Source organism: Miniopterus schreibersii (genome assembly GCF_964146895.1).
Source record: "Miniopterus schreibersii genome assembly, chromosome: 2".
In the NCBI taxonomy this organism is placed as follows: Eukaryota; Metazoa; Chordata; class Mammalia; order Chiroptera; family Miniopteridae; genus Miniopterus; species Miniopterus schreibersii.
The window spans coordinates 154,205,250-154,227,459 of record NC_138102.1 but is presented as its reverse complement, the minus strand read 5'-3'; the positions used below and the strand labels follow the sequence as shown (position 1 = coordinate 154,227,459).

At 33.9% G+C, this 22,210-nt stretch overlaps 1 protein-coding gene across 3 annotated transcripts in view; it reads left to right on the top strand.

Moving 5' to 3' along the window:
* Window positions 1-22,210, top strand: part of CCDC91 (coiled-coil domain containing 91) — a 232,734-nt gene that overhangs the window by 181,316 nt on the left and 29,208 nt on the right. For all 3 annotated transcript variants that reach the window (XM_081127169.1, XM_081127171.1, XM_081127170.1), the window contains one exon: window positions 3,704-3,817. In XM_081127169.1, the coding sequence (XP_080983295.1) occupies window positions 3,704-3,817 (114 nt within the window). The remainder of the gene's footprint in view (window positions 1-3,703; window positions 3,818-22,210) is intronic.

The following is a 22,210-nucleotide window of genomic DNA, read 5'->3' as shown; positions in this document are numbered from 1 at the left end:
ATAATATATAATTAGATAATATGTATACTGTGTATAGAAACAAAAAATAATTAAAGCACACAGATAACCCAGAACATTTTTGATACAATGTATTATAGCCTGTAGACCCAAATTGAGTTGATTGCTGAGATTTGCTCCATAAATAATTTGACTGTTTACAATCCTTAACTAAATTACACTGATAAAGAACAAACAACCACATACCATTTATTAGTTTGAGATCCTGTGATTACTGAAATGTACGGTACATTTAATGGATACTAAAGCATAACTATACTTTAAGCAATAGGGAGCAATTAAGAAATCTTGTACAGATGTGTCATATAAGCTTTTAGCCCTAAGTGACATTTATCATGTCTTATTTAATTGTAACAGTATAGAAACTGATTCCAGTCATTCACTTTTTAAAAAATTATTATGGCCCTAGCCAGTGTGGTTGAGCTGGTTGGGCATCATCCCTTACACCAAGAGGTCGTTGGTTCGATTCCCAGTCAGGGCACATGCCAGGGTTTTGGGCTCAATCCCCAGTTGGGGGAGTATAGGAGGCAGCCAATTGATGTTGATTTCTCTCCCTCCTCTCCCTCTTGCTTCCTCTCCCTCTCTAAAAAGCAGTAAAAACATTTTTTAAAAGAATTAGTATGTACAATTCTTTCTTCTTAAAAACTTGCTATATAATCATTTGGATATGATTTCTTGCATATATTTTACATAAAAATATTTAATATATGATGAGAAATATAACTGAATATTTTAACAAACAAACCATAGCATATATGCAAATGGGTGTTTTTCTCTCCAAACTGTTTTAGAGCAGTGTTTCTCAACTGGAGGTGATCTAGTGAGTAGATGCAAATATGCTGTTTATTATCACAAGACATCCCACCCTTGGCCCCAGCAAAGATTTGTCAGTAGTGCTGAGGTTGAGAAACCTTTCCTTAGAGAGTATACCATGTTCCAGTGGTATAGCCATTACTAAAATATTCTGGAATATAGTCTTTCAGAATTGCCTATTTGAATATACTCATTGGGTCAAATCTTCATTCCTTATGAGGTGTATTTTATTTTGGACTAATTCTCATGACTTATAGTTCATTCATGGAATTCAATAAAACATGCAAGCAGATATTCACAGGCACTTGCATAACTGCATACAAAATTATTTAATTGTCTCCAACTAATTCAGAATTTCATTTGTTCAGAAAGTGGAAAGCTTAAACTTTCCTTTTGTATCATATTTAAAGGAACTTGTTTATTGACAAGTACTTTTTAAGGATGGATTTCAGAAACTTGACTGTCCTCTAATACCCATTTGAGAAAAAGAGAATCAAGAAAAACTTTCTTTGTAAACGGTTCTTTGTGAGCTCAAAAATTAGGAGAGGAAGATTCTCAAAAATGTGGCCTGAGCACATTATAGAAACTTTCAACCGCCCCCCCCCCCCAAAATGTCAGTTGAAATTAGGAGAGGAAGATTCTCAAAAATGTAGACTGAGCACATAATAGAAACTTTCAAGCCCCCAAAAAATGTCAATTGAAGAACAAATTAGTAAATCCTTCATGTTTTTCCTGGATGTATTCTTTTTATTTAAATTGAGTTTTGCTTTCAAACAGTTCTGGTCAAATTTACCAATATGACCCTTACTAGAGAGAAATTCTGATTGATATTTAGTAAAAGACAGATTTATCTTTTACATTCAAATAATTCAGGTCTAAAATTCTGAAAGCTGTGAAAACTAGGGATTTTGTAATTCAACTATTGGCAAAAACCTGACCTGAACTGATGTTGAAGCTATTTATACTTTTACCCACATAGTGTGAATATTCATTCTCTTCATTACAGATGTATTTCAGGGGACTTATTAATGCATGTAATATTTCTTAACCTGGAAAATCAATTTTTTTTTCAAATTCCAAAGTTAAGTGTGAAACCAACAGGAATTTTAATTGTAGATGCTTTTATTTTAAATAATCTTATTTGTCCTTATTTTTTCCTTTTAAAAATTACTATAGTTTTTCAACTTTATAGAAATAATTATGGAAGCAACTTAGTATCTTATCATTTTATCAATGGAAATAAAGCGTATTGAAAAGAAAAATAGTAAAAATTTTCAGTCACCATTATAGGGATTTTCAGATTTTTTGACTTAATTTTATTTATTAGGAAAGAAATCCAAAACATTAAGAGTATACCGTATTTAAGTGGGAAGAGCATATGGTCAAGAAAGTGATAAGATAATGTGTGTATTGCTATGAAAAATGTTGATATCACATAATAATCTTTTTAAATGCAGAATGAAATTAGATGTCATTCTTCCTCAAAAAACTGACAAGATTAATATAATCAAGGATATAAGAAAAGAGCCATTTTCATGGACTGCTTTTGCAAAATTTTGAACAAAATGTGAAAATCTATACGAGAGTTCAAATATTATATCCATTAGCCAAAATGATTCTACTTGTTGAATTTATCCTAAGAAAATATATATCACAAAGATACATATATGAATGCTCATCAGTGCTTTATTCTATTAAAAACAACCAAAATACCCATGAGTAACAATTGGTGAAATAAGTTATTGTATAGCCCTGTAATAGAATATAAATCATATTATAAAAGAATATATACTGGCTTAAAAATATTCAAAATATATTTTAACTGAAGAATGCCAGAGTTAGAAAATAGTATATACAGTTTGAGTCCCATTGTCTTTTTCCCAAGTATAATGTGTACATGTGCATTGTTTTGTGTTCATATTTTTCTGTACTTTCAAATTTTCTACAGTAAATATATCCAGAATAGGAAATTACTACTATTTTATATTTTCTGGGTTATATATAATATCTAAAATGAATTGGAAAAGCTAAATAAAAACTACAAAATGAAGGAAGTACTCCTGAGAAATTTCAAAACATTTTGTAATTGATTGCCTGTCAAAAATAAGGATGCTACCTATGTAGATAAATAGAAGTTAAAGAAGTTGGTTTTGTGGCATTTATCCAATCATGAAATGCTATTTAGCAGAAAATATTACTACTTTCTGAGAAGTGTTACATATTTCTTTTTAAAAATTTAGCCTTCTTTCTCCTTGTCTGAAATTCTGAAATCTGTTAGGTAACTGATTATTATTTCAGTAAAATGGGGAGTACCATTTTCTCCCTAGATTTCTCATTTCAAATATTAGCACAGAGGGTGGAATTTTTACCTCTTATTCATGATGTTCAGCTCTCAACATCCTAACCTGGCAGGAGGACCAAACGAGCTGTAAATCTTACCACCCAGACCACACTTGATTATTGTATGATGGGAAAATTAAACGTGAATGAAACAGCGAGAGCATTAGGGTGTTCTTGGAAGAATAAACACAAGTTGGAAGTCTTATGTGGATAGTGCAAAGTACAGGAAGGCAATCAATCATGTAAACATCAAATGAAAGGGTGGTAAGGAAGCCATTGGAGTCTGTCGGGCGCTCCCTGCAATAAATGGCTTATTCCATTTCTTTTCCCTTTCACTCGGTTTAGAAAAGTGCATTCTGTGGAATCTCTAACAGATCTCAAAAGATTCTGTAAGTTCTTAGTCCTGTTTAAAGACACGTTTTGAACAGAATGAGCTCAAACCATTGAAGAGGATTTTTACTTAATATAAAATAGACACAAATTTTGTCATAGTTCATACTTCCATGACTTTTTTTCCTCCTCCCACAAACAGGAAACCGTTAAGGCAGCAATAATAGAGGAGCAAAAGCGAAGTGAAAAGGCTGTGGAAGAGGCAGTGAAAAGAACAAGAGACGAATTGATAGAGTACGTGAAAGAACAGAAAAGGGTAAGTATCTCCTGAAGGGTTTTGATTGGCACTTCCATAAACAGAAGCATTAGCTTCCATATTATTGTATATGAAATTTTAAAATATTTAAGATGTCCTTTATCATGTGATTTAGGAATTTCTATCTAAGATTATTTTCTGATACAATTATATATTCTAATAGTTATATTTATAGTCCTAAATCCATCTGTCAACAAAAAAGCAGCATTGAATAATTTCTTGCCACACTCCTAGAAATGGTCTATGCCATTTTTAATTTAACTTTACAATCATGAAAAAAGGAAACGGTTCTAGATTATTTTTTGATGTAACATTGGTTCATAACATTATTTAAGTTATAGGTAAAAATTTATAATTCGACGTGTATATACTACGTGCTCACCACCAAAAGTCTAACTTCTATCCATCATCAGAGTTGACCCCTTTACTCATTTCGCCCTCCCTCCACCCTCTTTTCCTCTAATTACCACCAATCCGTTGTCTACCTCTGACTTTGTTTTTCTTTTGTTTTGTTTTGCTTTTTTCATTCCACATAAGTGAAATCATATGGTATTTGTCTTTATCTGATTTATCTGATAGATCTTTATCAAGATCTATCCATGTTGATCCAAACGGCAAGATTTCATCTTTATTCAGTCGACCTTTGAACAGCGTGGGAGTCAGGGCCACTAACATTCTGCACAGTCAAAAATTTGTGTAAAACTTCTGACTCCCTAAAGCTTAACTACTAATAGTCTACCTGTTGATTGGAAGAATTACTGATTATAAAAACAGTTGATCGGCACACATTGTGTATGTTTTATGCATTATATACTGTATTCTTAGTGTAAGCTAGAGGAAAGAAAATGTTATTAGGAAAATCATAAGGAAGAGAAAATTGATTTATAATATTACTGAAAAAAATTTGTGTATAAGTGGACACACAGTTCAAACCTGTGTTATTCTTAACAATCAGCTATGAATATCACATCTTCTTTATCCATTAATTCATCAGTGGACACTTAGGTTGTTTCTAAGTCTTGCTTATTATAAATAATGCTTCAGTGAACATAGGATGCATACATCTTTGCTTCTTAGTTTGATATAGTCCCATTTGTTTATTTTTTATTATGCTTCCTTTGCTGTTGGATTCAAATCCACAAATAGCATCATTAAGAGTAATATCAAGGAGCTTACCACCCATGTTTTCTTATATGTATTTTTATGGGTTCAGGTCTTACATTGAAGACTTTAATATATTTTGATTGCTTATGTTATGATAGTGATTTAATTTCATTCTTTAGCACGTGGCTGTTCAGTTTTCCCAGCCCCATTCTGTGAAAGGACTTTTCTTTCTTCATTGTATGTTATTGGCTCCATTGCCATAAATTAGCTGTCTATATTTGTATATTTGTGGGTCTATTATTGTATTCCTTATTTATGTTACAACGGTAAACCTACTTTTGCCCGCCCCATATGTTCATCAAAAATATTGTCTTGTAATTTTTCTTGTGTTTTGTCTTTTTCTGCTTTTGGCGTCAGGGTAATGTTGGCCACATAAAATGAATTAGGAAGCATTACCTTCTCTTCAACTTTTTTGGAAGAGTTGAGAAAGATTGGCATTAAATCTTTTTGATTGCTTAGTAGAATTTACCAGTGAAGCAGTCTGGCCCTGGACTTTTGTTTTCTGGAAGGTTTTTGATTACTGTTTTAATCTACTTACTAATGATTGCTGTATTCATATTTTCTATTTCTTCATGATTCAGTCTAGGAAGGTTGTATGATTCTAAGAATTTATCTCTTTTCCCTAAATTTTCTAATGGGAAGGCTTATAGCTGTTTATAGAAATCAGCTGTGATCCTTTATATTTCTGTAGTATCTATTGTAACTACTCTTTTGTTTCTGATTTTATTTATTTTACCTTCTCCCTTTTTTTCTTAGTGAGTCTAGCAAAAGGGTTTTCAATTTTGTTTATCTTTTCAATACACCAGCTCTTAATTTTATTGATTTTTTTCTATCAATTTTTAGCCTCCATTTTATTGATTTTTTTTCTTCCTTGAGCCAGTTTTTCAGTAGCATATTGTTAATCTCCATCTATTTGTGATTTTTCTAGTTTTCTTTCTGTAGTTGATTTGTATTTTCATCCTGTTGTCATTGGAAGAGATAATTGATATGATTTTAGTCTTCTTAAATTTATTGAAACTTGTTTTTGTTTTTGTTTTTAAATATGGTTCCCATAAGGTTTGTATAAAACATAGATAAAATAGTCTTTTTTCTGCTGATGGAGTCTTATCTTCATTTGTCTATACAGATTTTGTTCTTTTCTTTCTCCCCTTTTATATTTTTGTTTCCACAAATTATTCCTTTTAATATTGTAAAATTATTGGCGAATTGAATTAGCTATAATTATTTTTAATGCTGTTTTTTCTTTAACCTTTATGCTGTAATTTAATGTTTAACGCTATATTTTGAGATAGCTTTGCAATTGTCTGATTCTGTTTATTTGTCATCTTACTCCTATTGGTTTACTTTCACCTTTTTGTTTCTGGTGGAAGAGCTCCTTTCAACATTTCTTGTAAGGCAGGTCTAGTGATTGTGAACTCCCTCAACTTTTGTTTGTTTAGGAAAGCCTTTATTTATCATTCATATCTGAAAAATATCTTAGCTAGGTACAGTATTCTTGGCTGTCATTTTCTTTAAGTATGTCATTTTACTCTCTCCTCACCTGTAGAGTTTCTGCTGAGAAATTTGCTCATAGCCTAATGCGGATTCTTTTGTAGGTTACTGCCTTTTCCCCCCGCAATTTCTTTAAAATTCTTTATCATTGACAATGGCAGTTTTACTACAGTTTGCCTTGAGAAGATCTGTTTGCATTGAGATAATGCTTTATTCACTTGTATATTCAGTTTCTCCCCCAGATTTGCATTGAGATAATGCTTTATTCACTTGTATATTCAGTTTCTCCCCCAGATTATTACTTTTTTAAATAATCTCTCTGTTCCCTTCTCCCTCTCTTCTCCTTATGGGATACCCACTATCCTTGTGTTATCTTTTCTAATAGAGTTGTATAGTTCTGGTAGAGCTTCCTCATTTTTTAAAGCCTTAGTTCTGTCTTCTTTTCCACTTGAATAATTTTTAGGTTTCTATCTTCAGGATCACTAATTTGCTCTTCCATATGGCCTGCACTATTCCCAATGCTTTCTAATGCTGTCTTCATGTAATTTATTGATTTCTTCTGCTGAACAATTTCTATTTGGTTCTTTTTCAGAATTCCAATCTCTATTATAAACTACTCCCGTTAATTTTATTTCTGAGCTCATTGAACTATGAGGGGGTTTTTTCTGTTACTGATTTTGTAGCTCATTGAGTTTATTCATGACAGCATCTCACCTGGTAGGTGCCTGGCTTTCTAAAGAGAAAATTCTGAGCCAAAAGTAGTCAATTGAGTTTTCAGGAAGTGATATAGTCTCAGAAAACTCTTCTTTCCATATATAATCCCCAAACAGTTTATTTGGGATCAAGATGTATTCTCTTATCATTTTTTATAATAACTTGTGGCCAGTCCTTATTTGAGTTGTACATTTAGACAAAAGATTATATAACAAAGCACATCCATTCATATAATTTTTAGTAATATTTCTTTGATTAAAATGGAAGATTTTTCTTAAAAAAACTTTTAATATATTTTTTTTCCATCAAAAGGAGTAATGTGGCTTCCATGTGAAATGTTTTAAATGAGAGCAAGAAATGCATGTTAGGAGTTAAATGGTTCCTGTGTAAGATGAATTTACCCTTGAAGGGAACTGACAATGAACTCTGCCATTTAATCTCTGTGTTCTTTCATATCATATCAAAGGATTAGTATTCATTTTTGTTAAGTAAACCAGCTATCACATGTAGAAATGCACACTAAATAACAATATCAAAATCAGGATATTAAATTCTACTTGCACCTAAGTTTCACTAATTTATGCTTGTTTCTTTATATGTTAAGGAAAATAAATCGATAACACCTACCTTATAGGAACATGTAATAAAATCAAACAGCAAGAGTCAGGACTCATTTGTGCTATGATTATTATTATTACCGCATGATTTTTTTAAAAACTCAGAAACTCCTAGTAGCATTATTTTTGCTAATTTAAAATGTGCTTTTCAAATTGTTTGGCATTTAGTTTCCTCTGAAGTTTACAGTGTGGGTTTCAAAATTTATTCTACTCCGGTTACTAGATTGACAGAAGATTAAAACTGATTTAATCAGTATACTAGTGGAAAGTTTATTACTTCCACTCTGGGATTTGAGTTTTTTTTAATAATATATATTGTGGAATACTTTTAATGTTTGAATGCTTCTAGCTCTCCAAACATAAAAGCTATAAAAAAGGAAACTGGATACAATATCTAGCTTATAATTACTATAATATGAATCTGTGTGTGTGTGTGTATGTCATTGAGATCTATATATTCTTCTTTCCAAAAAAGAATTGATTTCAACATTAATTTGAAATGTTGCAAATTAATTTTTACGAATACCTTTGGGGTTGGAAATTTTTCACAAAAAAATAAGACATCTCAAAACTTATAAAGTACTATTTAGAAGAAACAAGTGTTTTTTAGCAAATTCATAATCTCCTTGTCTCTTTCCAAAATACTAAGCTAGGGCAACTCATCTCTGTTTCTTCCTTTGTAAGATGGATTTCTATTTGCATCAGAGAAGAACAGTTTTTCAGAACAAAAATTTTCCTTTCCAGCTTTTTTTAACTAGAGAGTCAACTTGAGATTTTCAACATTAGACACCTCAAAAGCCCTATAGACCTTGGTTCCAACTAGGCTTACATTCCAGTCTGTGAAGTAATCTTCTCCTCTTTAAGTTTTCAAAAATCTTTGAAGAAAGAAGTCTAATGTTGTGTTAGTTCCTGTCTTTATATGTCTTTTGTCCTTAACATTCTTTCCTTTGACATCACCTTACTCTTAACAAAGTCACTAAATGACTGAAATTAAGACTCTTTTTTCTCTGCAGTTTTCCTTCAGTCTTTTACTTTTAAAAGATAAGCAGAATGAAAAACCAAAAATGCCTAACTTTTCAAATAAATTACATCTTATCCTTCCATATAAAATGCAATAGGACAATAGATAATCATAGAGGATAACATACCTTTTTCTGTTTATTAGTAATCAACAAGTTTTTAATCAGTTATCCAATCCATTTGAATATTAGAATTATACTTAGAATTAAGATTATACTAGAATTGAAATTAGAATTATACTGAAAAAATGTTTTCTTTTAAATGCCTCTTACCAGTTTTTCCTGTCAAATCAATAGGGATGGCACCAATCTTTACAAATACACGCTATTCATCTGGTCTAAATATCTTGGACAGGTCAAAGTAGCTACCTTTACATGAACTAATTAATTGAATTATAATTTACACTCAAATTGCTTCCTAAGTTTTTTATTAAGTTGAATCATAGTACTTAATACTGTTAGTCTAAGTCATAATAATAACCAAAAATTTGTACCTAATCAAAATATAAAACAAGGAGAACTTTTTAAATGATCAACTAGAAAAATAATTCAAATTAATAATGGATCAGTTCCAGTGATAAAAATGCCTTTCTTATAAATATTCTAAATGACAGTTTTTTAAAAAATTTCTCTGTAAAATCTTGTGAAGCCCGGGGGGGAAATTGTATTAAAATCACAAATTTAGTATGGAATTAAAAAGCTAATGTTTTTAAAAAAAGAAAAGAAAAAGAGAAATTGGTCATTCTTTAATGAATTTAGAATTCACCAATATAATTTGTACAGAAGAAAAGAAAAGGTAAAGAGGAAAATCTAAAAAATGTTTTAAAGTATATTTAATTTGTCTGAGAATTACCTAGGTACCCACAAGTGTAGTTATTTTGGTTTAAAACTCCCTTGAATATTATAAATTCTAGATAAGGAAGGAGTTGCAAACTACAGCCCATGGGTCAAATCTGGCTTGTTGCTTATTTTTGTACACAAAGTTTGATTGAAACACAGCCACATCCATTCATTTATACATTGTTCTTTGGCTGGTTTCATGCTGTGACAGCGGAGTTGAGTAGTTGAGAGAGACCATCGAGCCTGCATAACCTAAATTATTTACCATCTGGCCCTGTACAGAAAAAAAGTGTGTCATCCCCTGTTCTAAGTCACCAAAATGATTTTGTGGTGATACTCTTTTACTGTCAGCCCTTTAAAATCTTTTTTTATTATGCCTCATTACAAGTAGACAATTGAAATTCCTTAGAATTGGAAAAGATTTCTCTCTTGATACTAATTGCCAGATAAGGGATTATAATATATTAGATCTGGTCATTAGTGCCATAAACTTTATTTTAGACTGAAGGAGATTGTAGGGGGAAAAAACTATATGGGTTAAGACCACATCCCTTGACACTTCCCTGGGGAGGAAGAATTTGTAATTTATTATGACCTATGGCCCCTGGATTAGAATGAAGTGTTCCAACCCATCCCACAAGTTTAGACTGTTACACATGAGCTTCCTATGAGGGAGGAAGTGTGAATAACACTCAGCAAGCAACAACTGCTCACAGCCAAGCAGTGATTCCTAAAAAATAAAGTCTCATCCAAATGTAATAAAAGATGATTATTTTTCCTCTTAAAAACCTGAATGATGGCCTGTGTTTTCTAAATCACCTCCAGGAAAATAATCTTCACTTTAGAGGATCCTTTTAATTTAGATCTTTAGAAAGGAGTAAGTTGTAGTTATCTGTACTTGAAAGGTCTTGTGGCCACATTATCAGAATTTCTTAATTATAAGAAGACTCATTTAATCCAGTTTTGCTGCAATATTCTTGAGTGTTTACATATCAAACTACTTATTAAAAGGCAATATTTTGCCAAAGTGAACTCTTAATTTTAGATCGGTTCTATAGTTACTTGAATTAATCATAATTTCAAGACAAGTTATTTAATATCTTGTGGTGCCTTACTTTTCTCATCTTGATATGGATGTTGGACTAGCTGATATCTTATGTCTCTTACAGTTTTAAAAATCTAAGATTCTGAGTGACATTTTTGTTGACAACTGATGAGTTTCTTGAAAGGCTTTAATTCTTGATATAAATCAGTTTTATCATTGTGGTTATACAATATTTATATGCTCACACAGAGAACTAGCACTTTTCTGACATCCCCCAGCCTCCTACCCCATTCTTACCATAATTAATTAGCCTTGCTTGTACTCATCCTGAGGAAAGCGTGTATAGTTGCCTCTGCGAGAAGCATCTCAGCAGCAATTCAGCATCTACCCTGGTGACACATGATTTGGGTCTCTTTTAGAAAATGCCGTTATCTGATCAAGGCACATGGAAAGGAATAATACACCCTGACGTTCAGTTTTCTGCGCTTTCAGTTGTACCACATTTTTCAGTGCCAAAGGAAATTTAACCTACTCCACACAAGCTATATTTTAATTCAAACCAAAAATTTACCATACAAATTTGTAAAATTTCACCCATTTTAAGTGGCACAATAACAAATAAATGGAAAGATATTTGGATTTAGAAACAGTCAGTACAAATAATTTTATCAAGTAATATTCAGCTTACCCTCCTCTCCAAATTCAAAGAGGAAATTCGATTCCGAAGGGAGGTTAGTGAAGCAGTGAGGTGAATAGGTTTTAAAAAGTTCAGAGTTTTTAAAAGTTAATATAGGTGATCTAAAAAATTATTTACTCTTTTTCTATCTTACACTTTTGTTTGAAATCTTATTTCATATAATACACTAAAATCAAGTTTGTTGCTGCCCTCCACTTTAATTTTAACAATCTTCTTAAGCTTCTTATTTTGTTGAACTCACTTGCATAAAGAATAACTTTGAAAGAACTTTCTGACATGTGAACAGTTGTGGACTTTGGTGAGACAAATCTATTGATCATTTCCATTTCAGCAGCAGGGTCATTGAGAAGATGCTGTAGACATATAGCTTAATGCTTAGATTAAATCCCATTATTTCTGTTTCAGAAAATACAGCTTATATTCCAAATTAAAATTAAAATTTATGCATGTACACATAAAAAGTAGTTTGGTACAGCGTTTACTATATTATTCTCTAGCTGATTTTTGGGATAGTATTTTTGTTAGAACTAAAACAAAATTTCTCAATCATAGTATGGTAAGTGTCAGTACTTAGTTGGTACCGTTTCATATCTAGAAACGTTTATCCATTTCTGTGTAACGATTTGGAATGCTCGTCTGAGTGATTAGTCAGTCACTTCTTGGATTATAACACACAGTTTGCTTTATTCTTTGGTGAAGAGCTTTAACTTTTTCTTAGTCAGATGCCTTTTCTCCATTTTCACATTATACTAAAGTTCTTAAAATTTAGATAGTGATAAGAATTGATTCAAATCAAAGACAAATCAACAAAGTCTAAGTGACAACTTTGAGTCAGAGGCCATGGCTGTTAGAAATTGACATACCTGATGGGCTAGATATAGCTTATTGAGATGGGCCAAACCAAGTGACGTTTATATGCAACTCAGGCTGGCTAGATACATCATAGTAAATGGTAAGCAACTGGTCAGGAAAGAAAACCAGAGGTGAGACCTAGAGAAATAAATACTTATTAAAAGCCCCGAAATTGAAACAATGATGGCAACGATGATGATGAAAGCTAATATTTATAGAGCATTTATGACCTAGGCATTGTCTAATGATATTATTTGTGTGTGTGTATTTATTACTCACAGTGTTATTAGCCACCAAATCACAAAGCTAGAAAGTGAGTCTTGCTCTGGAGCCTGGACTGTTAGGTGTACCACTTCCGTGGGCAAGATGCAGCAGTAAAGAATAAGGACAAAAGTTCATGAATAGGTCAGAAATGTAAGTTTCAGGTTAGAAGCCAAGAAGAACAAGTGGATATGTTTATGTTTTGTTAGCTGTATGGCCCTGTGTGGCATCTACCAGATCAAAGCAGCTATGGAGGATCAGGAGCACCATGTCTTTAAAACGCTTAAAGTCTTGTTTTGGAAGGAAAATATAGAGCATATTACCTTAACTAACTAAGTAAGATAAAAATGCTTGAAGCCATACTAGACATCATAACACATGGCAGTGCTTGAATAAAGGTCAAAAGCATTATGCTGACAATAAGTGACTGTAGAATTCCAGAAGATTAGTTAAGATTATGGTGATCAGGGTGGGTTTTTTTATTTTATGTCAGTCAAATGGAAACTAAAACCACCCCAAAATATTGTCTGCACTTTATACATAAGGAAAATTGAGACTCAGATAGTAGATAACTGCCCAAGATCAGTAAAAGAGTCAAAACTTAGTTCTATCTGACTATAAACCACATAGGGAGATTTCTGACCAACTCTTTAAGTCTGGTTAGATAATTTACTTGACACATTATTTTTCACCTTATTCTATGATTGTCAGTTTCTCCACTAATAAGCTTTTAATACATCTTTCTACTTTGCAGTCTTCATTTGGATAAATTAGATAAATTTTACAGGCTTTATGAAGACAAATTAGATAAATTAGCTCCATCTAGATAAGTTAGGAAGAAAAGTAGAAAGACATGGGTTGTGTGCATACACACCCCTCACTTGGGAAACTGTTGAAATTATGTATTAAAAACAATGTATAAATTATTTTTAAATAGCTTTTTCTCCTTTGTGAACTTTTTAGTATCCTAGCAAAAACTATTATTTTAGATACTTTGAATATTATTTCATTCCTGCAGGGTTTTATTTATTTTATTTTTTTTATTTTTTAAATATATCTTTATTGATTTCAGAGAGAGGAAAGGAGAGCGAGAGAGAGATAGAAACATCAATGATGAGAGGGTCATTGATCAAGCCCACAACCGGGCATGTGCCCTTACCGGGAATCGAACCCCAATTGCCTGGATCCTAGGTCGACGCTCAACCACTGAGCCACGCCTGGCCGGGCTCCTGCAGGGTTTTAATGTTTTGATTTATATAAAAAACAGGCCTGGTATTTTCCTAATTACCATGACCATATTAGGTGGTGATAAAAGACTGACAAAGTCTTTAAGGGTTTTATAAAGTACACAACATACATTGGGCTGTGAAGTTAAAAACACCAAAAAGCTTATGTAGCGGTGATAAGTGAAAAATAGTTTTGCTTTTTTAAACTCAGTCTAGCTCCACTATTCTGTTGTATTATCTGTACCTTTTGCCCAATCTAGCACATTAACCATTAGTTCTCATATTTCTACTGACATATAGGCTAATGCCAAAATCCCTTAAAAGTATACTTTCTCTAGGACTTTAAAAAAAAAAAATAACATATCTAAATTATTTAACCCTTTAAAATATATCTAAATACACAAGTCATTATTGTAAACAAGTATTTTACATTGCAAATTAAGAAAACTGAATCATAAGCCCAACATTTGTTATTGAAAACCACTCATTTTAAGTTTGAAGTGATGCTTGCTTGCAGAAGTATTTTTTAAATTAATTTTATTCTGTTTTAGCATGGAACTAAATAGTACAACCCTAGTATTTACTGCAGTCTAACACTTGTCTTTAGTGGTTCTCAGTTCTAAATACTCTCTGCTGGGTAGAAACAAGAAATTATTGTCATTTGTAAGAAAGATACAATGATTGAACAATAACAGTTCAGTCTTTGCACTAATATCTACAAAAGTTTCTTGTAAAACATTTAGAAATATAATGTTATCTTATGTACTTTAAATAATTGGACTATAGAAATTATGTCTGTAGGACTGATTATGTCTGTTACTGCATAATAGGTTAATATTCTTTTAAACTATCCTGAATACTTATATCTGTTGCTTTCCCATTATATGACTTATTTTTCAAGTATATAAAGTTAAGAAATTAGTTATTTGTCATGTGTGCTTTTTAAATAAAACTCTTGAAATGACTATTTTCTTATTTCCTTCTATCAAAATCTCATTTGAAAGGAGGTGCTATTATTACTCAATGACAGTTGGTAGTTTTAAAATTTGATCTATTTGATTTATTGTATAGTTGTTTTCCACCATATATATCTCCTCAGCCATCAGTTCTTTCCTTTGAAAAAATAGAAAAAAATAACAATTTGGTTTGTAACTAATAGTGTCTTGGAAACAGCATGAAAAAAAATCATTTTCTAAGAGATGCGGTATTTTTCTTCTCTTATGAAAACAGAAAACCTTGCTGACATTCAGTTCGGTGCTGATTCATATGCGCCTACATGACCTCTCTGTGCTCCTGTCTTGCTCTAGAAGCTTTGTGCTCACTCTTTAAGGAAGGCCAGTTAGTTAATATATGTGAACTCTAGCCTATAACACCGGAAGAAGATATCATTTATCATCACTATTTTTTAATGAAATCCATTAGATTATGGGTGAATCACATGTCTAATTTAGTCTTTGATGAAACTGTCAGACTGACTAAAGTGTCAGACTGTTTTTGTTTTGTTTTTTAAACAAGGGATACTAAATGGATAATCAGGACTGATTTCAAAGCATTTCTTTTCCTTCTCTGGGATTGATGTACCAGTGCACATCTCTTCTTGTTCTTTCTCTTTTCAAAGGTATTTAATATCCTATATTCATTTCCTAGCAATTTTTCATTCATTGGTTTCATCATTGATTGCTTCAGTTGAGATTTCATGTTTGAGATTCCAGGATCCTCAGTTTTATCCCTAAATTTCCAACATTCACATTGGTTTGCCCCCCAAGAATTTTTATCATTGCATCCCTTTATCAGAGAATTTCATATTAACCTCATATTAACATCCTATAAATATTTGACAGACTGTTGGTCTTTGAAAACTATAGATTTTTTAAAAAATTCAGATTCAATTTCTAATTTTAGGCAACAGAAGCTGACTGGTTAAGCAGAAAGAGGGTTATATATTAAGAATTAGTTAGATGGGAAAAATAGGCTTTGAAGCTCAGCTTCCAGTAGTAAAGCCCAAACCATGACACAGAATAAACCTAATGAGGAATTTTTGCTTCTGCTGCTTCCCCACCAATCACTAAAGAAAACTATGGTTACTTCCCCACTTACGTCACTCATCTCACAACTTCTTCTCCCAAAAGCCGCATCACTGCCACCACCCTCACCAGTAAAGAAGGTCCTGCATGAGTTTCACTCTTCCAGTTTGGGGTAACCTGGTTGGTAGAACTTTGGTCACGTGCCTGTGTACTAGGTACAAAAGACGCTAAGAAAACCCTTGCATTCTGTCTTGCTATGAATAACCCCCCTGATGTGTTTAGAGTTTTCAAAAAGTCCCAAAACAAGAAGATATGACAAACGTACACTACCATACATTACTTAGCTAGTCAACATCAATATACACCCTTTTCTAATACTTAAGCTTAACCTTCAAAATATATCCTTCTTCCATTCTTAAGCACAATAGCAGTAACATCAACTAAAATAGTAACAAAACACTGCAACTGTCCTCTATAAAGCAAAATGTGCTTACAGCGAGAATGGCCTAAAATCTCTTGTGGCATCCAACCACAAGGCAAGTATTGCTGAGTGTGTAAGTGATCTGATCATGCAGCATCTGCTGTCAGAACCTTCTCACGTCCCACTCCATAATTGTCACAATCACTTAGGAAGTTTGCTACTGAGCATGCCTGATCTAAAAGTTGGTTGAATCAACTAAACCCAGTTTATTTTAGACAGATCAGGTCATGTTTGTTGTTTTACAGTCAAATATACAAACTCCAATAACAGTGAGATAAATGCTGCTTTTCAGAGGGACCAGAGTTTCCTGTCTGATGACTTTGTTCCAAAACCTTAGAGATGTCTGCTACAGTTCCTCTATTAGAACTGCCACAGACACCATAGAGCATCCTCACAAGCTATTGATAGTTCTAACACCCATTGAATCTGTTGGTCGCTAGGACCAGGTAGATGAACTATAGCCTGGACCTACGAGGAAGCCTCCTTTTTTACTCTAGGGGTCACTCACAGCTAGAGGCTTAATGGGCACTTCATAAGTAGATCAAAGCAAAATTGCAAGGCTGTATCACCTTCAAAGCGATCCACTGAGCACTATGCCTCTTTCTCAGCTGCAGGAGGTACAAGGTGCAGGACGTTATCTTTAACTTTGCAGAGGCCATCCCAATATACTCATGATTACTGGACCCTCAGAAACTGCACTAAGGAGTAGCTCCTACATAGTTGTGTGATGTATCTCACACCTTACTGCACTCATACTGGACTCAAATATGTTTACATACCTTTTCTTTACAAAAAACCTTGAGTATGTATTTTTTTATTGATCTTTTAAATTTTTAAAAAATTTATCTTTATTGAAAGTATTACAGATATCCCCTTTTTCCCCATTGACCCCTTCTGCCCTGCACCCACCCCCTGTCCCAGGCCTTCACCACACTATTGTCTGTGTCCATGGATTATGCATATATGCATATAAATTCTTTGGTTAATCTCTCCTCACCCACACCTTCCCCTCTGAGATTCATCAGTCTGTTCCATGCTTCTATGTCACTGAATGTATTTTGTTCATCAGTTTATTATGTTCTTTAGATTCCACATATAAGTGAGATCATGTGATATTTGTCTTTCTCTGCCTGGCTTATTTCGCTCAGCATAATATTCTCAGGCCCATCCATACTGTCCCAAAGGGTATGAGATCCTTCTTCTTTATAGCTGCATTGTATTCTGTGGCATAAATGTACTAGGCTTTTTTATCCACTCATCTACTGATGGGCACTTGGCCTGTTTCCAGATCTTAGCTATTGTAAATTGTGCTGCTATGAACATAGGGGTGCATATATTGAGTACATACTACTTCCTGCTTTCCAGGCCCTGGAGACATATGTCATCAATGTAGTTGTCCTGTGTGATAGTGAGACTGTAATGGTCTTTATGAAATATACGCTGGTTCAGAGCCAAGTAATTTATATAACCCTGGGATAAAATGGTTTATTGTTCTACCTGTCATGAAAACTGCTGTTATAAGTGTTCTCCATCTTTGGTACAGAGGGGAAAAAAGCTTTGACAGATTAATAGTCATACACCTGGTGCTAAGAGCTCTAGTAAAGAATGTACAGCTGCAACTGCAGCTGCAATTGAGATATCTATCTGATTAATTCTCTAGTAATCTACTCTCCTTCTCCAGTGCCAGCTATGTATTTAGGGCCCTACTGGGCTGGATATGAGGCAGATTCAGGTTAAACTGCATTTATCATTTGATTCCCACACACATCTTTTCTGATCACTAGTCCACAGTGGGATTCTAGGTCCTCAGTTTTAGTGTCAGTTCAGAGCTGTTACACAACAGTACCCAAAAGACCTGGTATTTCTCTTCCTAGCACAGTTATCTTGATGAGAAAGACCAAGCTGGCAGTTTACAGTTGACACCTATGATGTCATCACAATATACATCTTCAAGGACTTGCATTCTCTCCTTCACTCATAAAACTCTGGGGCTGCCCGGCCGGGCGTGGCTCAGTGGTTGAGCGTCGACCTGGGATCCAGGCGATCAGGGTTCGATTCCCGGTCAGGGCACATGCCCGGGTTGTGGGCTCGATCAATGACTCTCTCATCATTGATGTTTCTATCTCTCTCTCTCCCTCTCCCTCTTCCTTCCTCTCTCTGAAATCAATAAAGCTATATTTAAAAAATATATATTTAAAAACAAAAAAACTCTGGGCCTCTGAATTGACTTAGGACTAGAAATTGGAAAAGGCATTTTGTTGCAATTGCTTAAATCAGGCCTCTGGTTACCAAACCTGGATATCTTATAATTGTACTACGTTGAAGCATATGCATGCCTGTTTGATCCATATAGGTCATCTGATCATGTAGCAAAGCCAGTGGTCACTGCCGGTCAAATAATTCTGATTACGGCTCAGCTCTGCTTGAAATAGCAGTAATCATTTCCTCCTGCCTTTTACATAAGTGCTTCTACCTGATATCTGCCGCCTCAGCATCCCATTATCTACATTGAAAACAGCGTTACCCATTAGCACTCCTGGCCTATGGAAGATAGACAGTGTTTTCATTGATGCTGGCTTTTCCCTCCCAGGGCACATGTTAGTGAATAGCTCTTGACTATGTGGTTCTTGCCTTGAGGTGAGAATTTAGGATTGTGAGCATTTCATTATCTTTTTGAAAGCTATCCTGTGCAATTAGAAGCAACTAATTTTGTCTTTGAATTTTTTATACTCTTCATATTGTTGTCCATGTTGCTAGCCACTGCCTTCTTTGGTCCTTCATTTCAGACGACTAGAGTTAGTAATCTTTACTTTGCTACTGCAGGTAATGGGCTGCCAGATTTTACTTTTCTTTTTTTAGAAAACCAGCTGGATTTTTTAGCCATCAGCCCTTACGAGCCTGATAACTAATCAGAGATCTCTCTGATTTTTTGAGGTTATATTGCTTTCAGCAACTTCTGGTAGCCATTTACTATCAACCAGGGTTCTTCTCTTAAGCAACAAAGCTGCCTCTCGCCAGTTGTGCCACAGAAAAGTTTATTAAAAAGAATGGAATAGTTGACCGAATTGCTGAGACCTGGAGAACCATGATCAAGGATAATAAGCTTCCAGAAACAATACCAAAACTACAGCTCAAAACTTGCTTAAAACTACATCTCCCTTTGCTGCAACATTCCCATCAAGCGGTATGAGAACCTGTTGCTTAACTCAACCACTATGATGCCCAACAGTTGAATGCTTCTTATCCTTACGAGCAAAACGGATTCTGTCCAGAGCCTCCTTCTCATTCACTGACTGATTGTAGATCCGTGGGAGGAGAGCAGGCTCAGTAACTGAGTTTTCTGGGTTTTACCTAGGGAAGTCATACGTCATAAGGCTAGGCATTCATGAAACCTAGGAAGAGCATCAGAAATCAGAGAACATGACAAGTGGCCACTGCATACTGTGGGAATTTTTCCAAGTTGCTATGGTTACTGTAGAAATATTTTTCAAGCTTTTTAGTCCCTTAGCTAATTCTAAAACTAATCCTTTGAAGTTAAACTAGGTGAGCTGCATTCTTACTAACTCAGGGTTTTAGCAACCACCAGGTTCATCTGTCATCTTGTAGCAAGTTTGCCACTTGGCCACCACAGTTTCATTCTTTTGCCTGAATTATGTGACACTGTTCAAAGGATATGCAATATTTTGGGTAGATAAGGTTTTGTTTCCATGTACGTGTGCTGAAAATAGGTAATTTTAGAAGGTACATAAAAATTGATTTTTTTAAAGCATTTGTGTTTTAGTTATTAAATTGTCCTTGAGTCAACCAACAGTTTCCCTCCTAATAATTCAGGGACATCCTATGCGCATTGGATATAGCACTAGTTTTCATAGAGTGATGGCCACAAAGGTTACGAAAGCAGAAAGAGCTTCACTAACCTGTCTTCCTACGGCATTTGCCTAAATGAAATTTTAGTTGTCTTTTGTGTCCTTGGCACCCTCTTTGTTCTCTATATTTCACACTCTTATCAGTGGGTCTGTTTCTTCTACCCACCTCTCCATTTTCTTGCTGTCAAACCTGTTATCCATAGCCTCTGCTGTTTTTTCAACTCTGATTCTAAGCGTAAAACTGAATACAACAATGAGAAACTGGATAGCAAGGTCACATATAATCTGAGCCTGAAAAAGAAGAGGCTTCGGTCCTTAACAATTTAATAAGTATATAGCCTTTTTACTTCTATAGTCCTTTGAGATTCTGGGTTGTTACAGAATATTGTGGCTGCTCAAAACCTGGCTGCCAATCCAGAACAAATATACCAGTAAGTTTCAACATTAATTTCTCTAATCCATCTGAGTCTTTTCCAGATGAAGTCTTCTTATGTAGATCACTTTCTGAACATGTGATTTGAAGTACAATATTTTAGGATAAATCTTGTATCTAGCATTCAGTGTACATTGGAATTGATTCACTAAGTAATTCCACTTTCTTGTCACCATGGTTTTTCATATTTTCATATTTTTTGCATGTGTAATGTGATTATTACCTGGTACCAGGAACATATTAATCATAGTTTCTTTGCCATTTTACAAGAATTTTCACGTCTGCTCTTTATGCATCTGTGAGGATGTTTGGCATATAAAATACCTTTGTAGCTTAGTTTTTCCTTTATAGTTTAGTGTGCTTATCCATTTAAGATTTAGTGTGACTATAATATACTCAGCACTTTGCTTTTGTCCTCACTATTTATTCCATTCCTGTGGTTCACATTTTTCTTTTCTTATGTATCATGTGTTGAAAATGAAAATACCTTGTCTGGGATGGAGTTTAGGCACTAGACTATAAAAACATGCTCTCCTTCTGCCCTTGGTTGATTTTAGTGGTTAAATTACTAAAAAATCCTGTTAATAAAAAAAAAGTTTTCATCTACCTTTTTTATTGTGTACTTTCATAGTAAAAATATCTTCCTTTCACTTCTCCTACCAAATGCAACTTGTTCACTCATATTTCTTTTATATTTAAAACTCCCACATCAGTAGTCATGAGATAGTGAAAGTAAGCATGACATTCAAGAACCAGAGTCCTTGAATATATAGTGAAAGAAATGAAGCCACTTGAGCAGAGTTTCTAAAACTCAGAAAGAATCTATGGTAGGCTACCCAGGGCATGTTCTTCTCAGGTCAGTGGTAGAAGTATGAGAGAGAAAACCCAAGCATATATAACACTACAAGTTTCTGATTGTGTCATATCTCTGGCATCCGTTAGCCAAAGCATATCATGTTGCCAAACCCAAGGTCAAAAGGCAGAGAGGTACATTCCACCCACCATGAGGCCAAGCATGTTGCAAGGTCAAATTTAATATCGATAGAGTAGAAAGTCTATCCCTTCCTTGGAGATGGGGAGAAAGAATGGATGAATATCTGCTGAACAGTAATTGACCACACCACCCACTCTAAGTTTGCTACCCTCTCTCCTACTATCCTTACTTTATTTACTACTCTATTTTTTTCTTAGCCACATATTATCTGAAGCTATATTAATAGTTTATGTTACATTTTCAGTCAATCAACAAGTATTATCAAAAACCTAATATGTGTCAGGCAATACTCAAATACTAGGGATTCATCAGTAAGTGAAAAAGACAAAAATCCATGTTGTCTGTCTCCTTCACTGAAATATAAGCTCTGCGAGAGAAAGGACCTTTTTTGCCTTGTACACTACTCTGTTTTCAGTGTCTGGAATAAGCCTGGCACATAGCACAGGTTCAATAAAATTTGTTTCATGAATGAAGGAATGCCATTAAACATTTATGTAATCTAACTGCATTTGCTTAGATCCCATGCTCCTTAGGCTACTTTCTGATTGTGACTTGTTTACAAAGCATCAAGTCACAAGTGAGATCAACAACATGAGTACACAATTCAGAATCAGAAGTGGATGTTACTTTTCTGAGTAGAATGTAGAGACTAAGCCTCTGGAGGGAAGT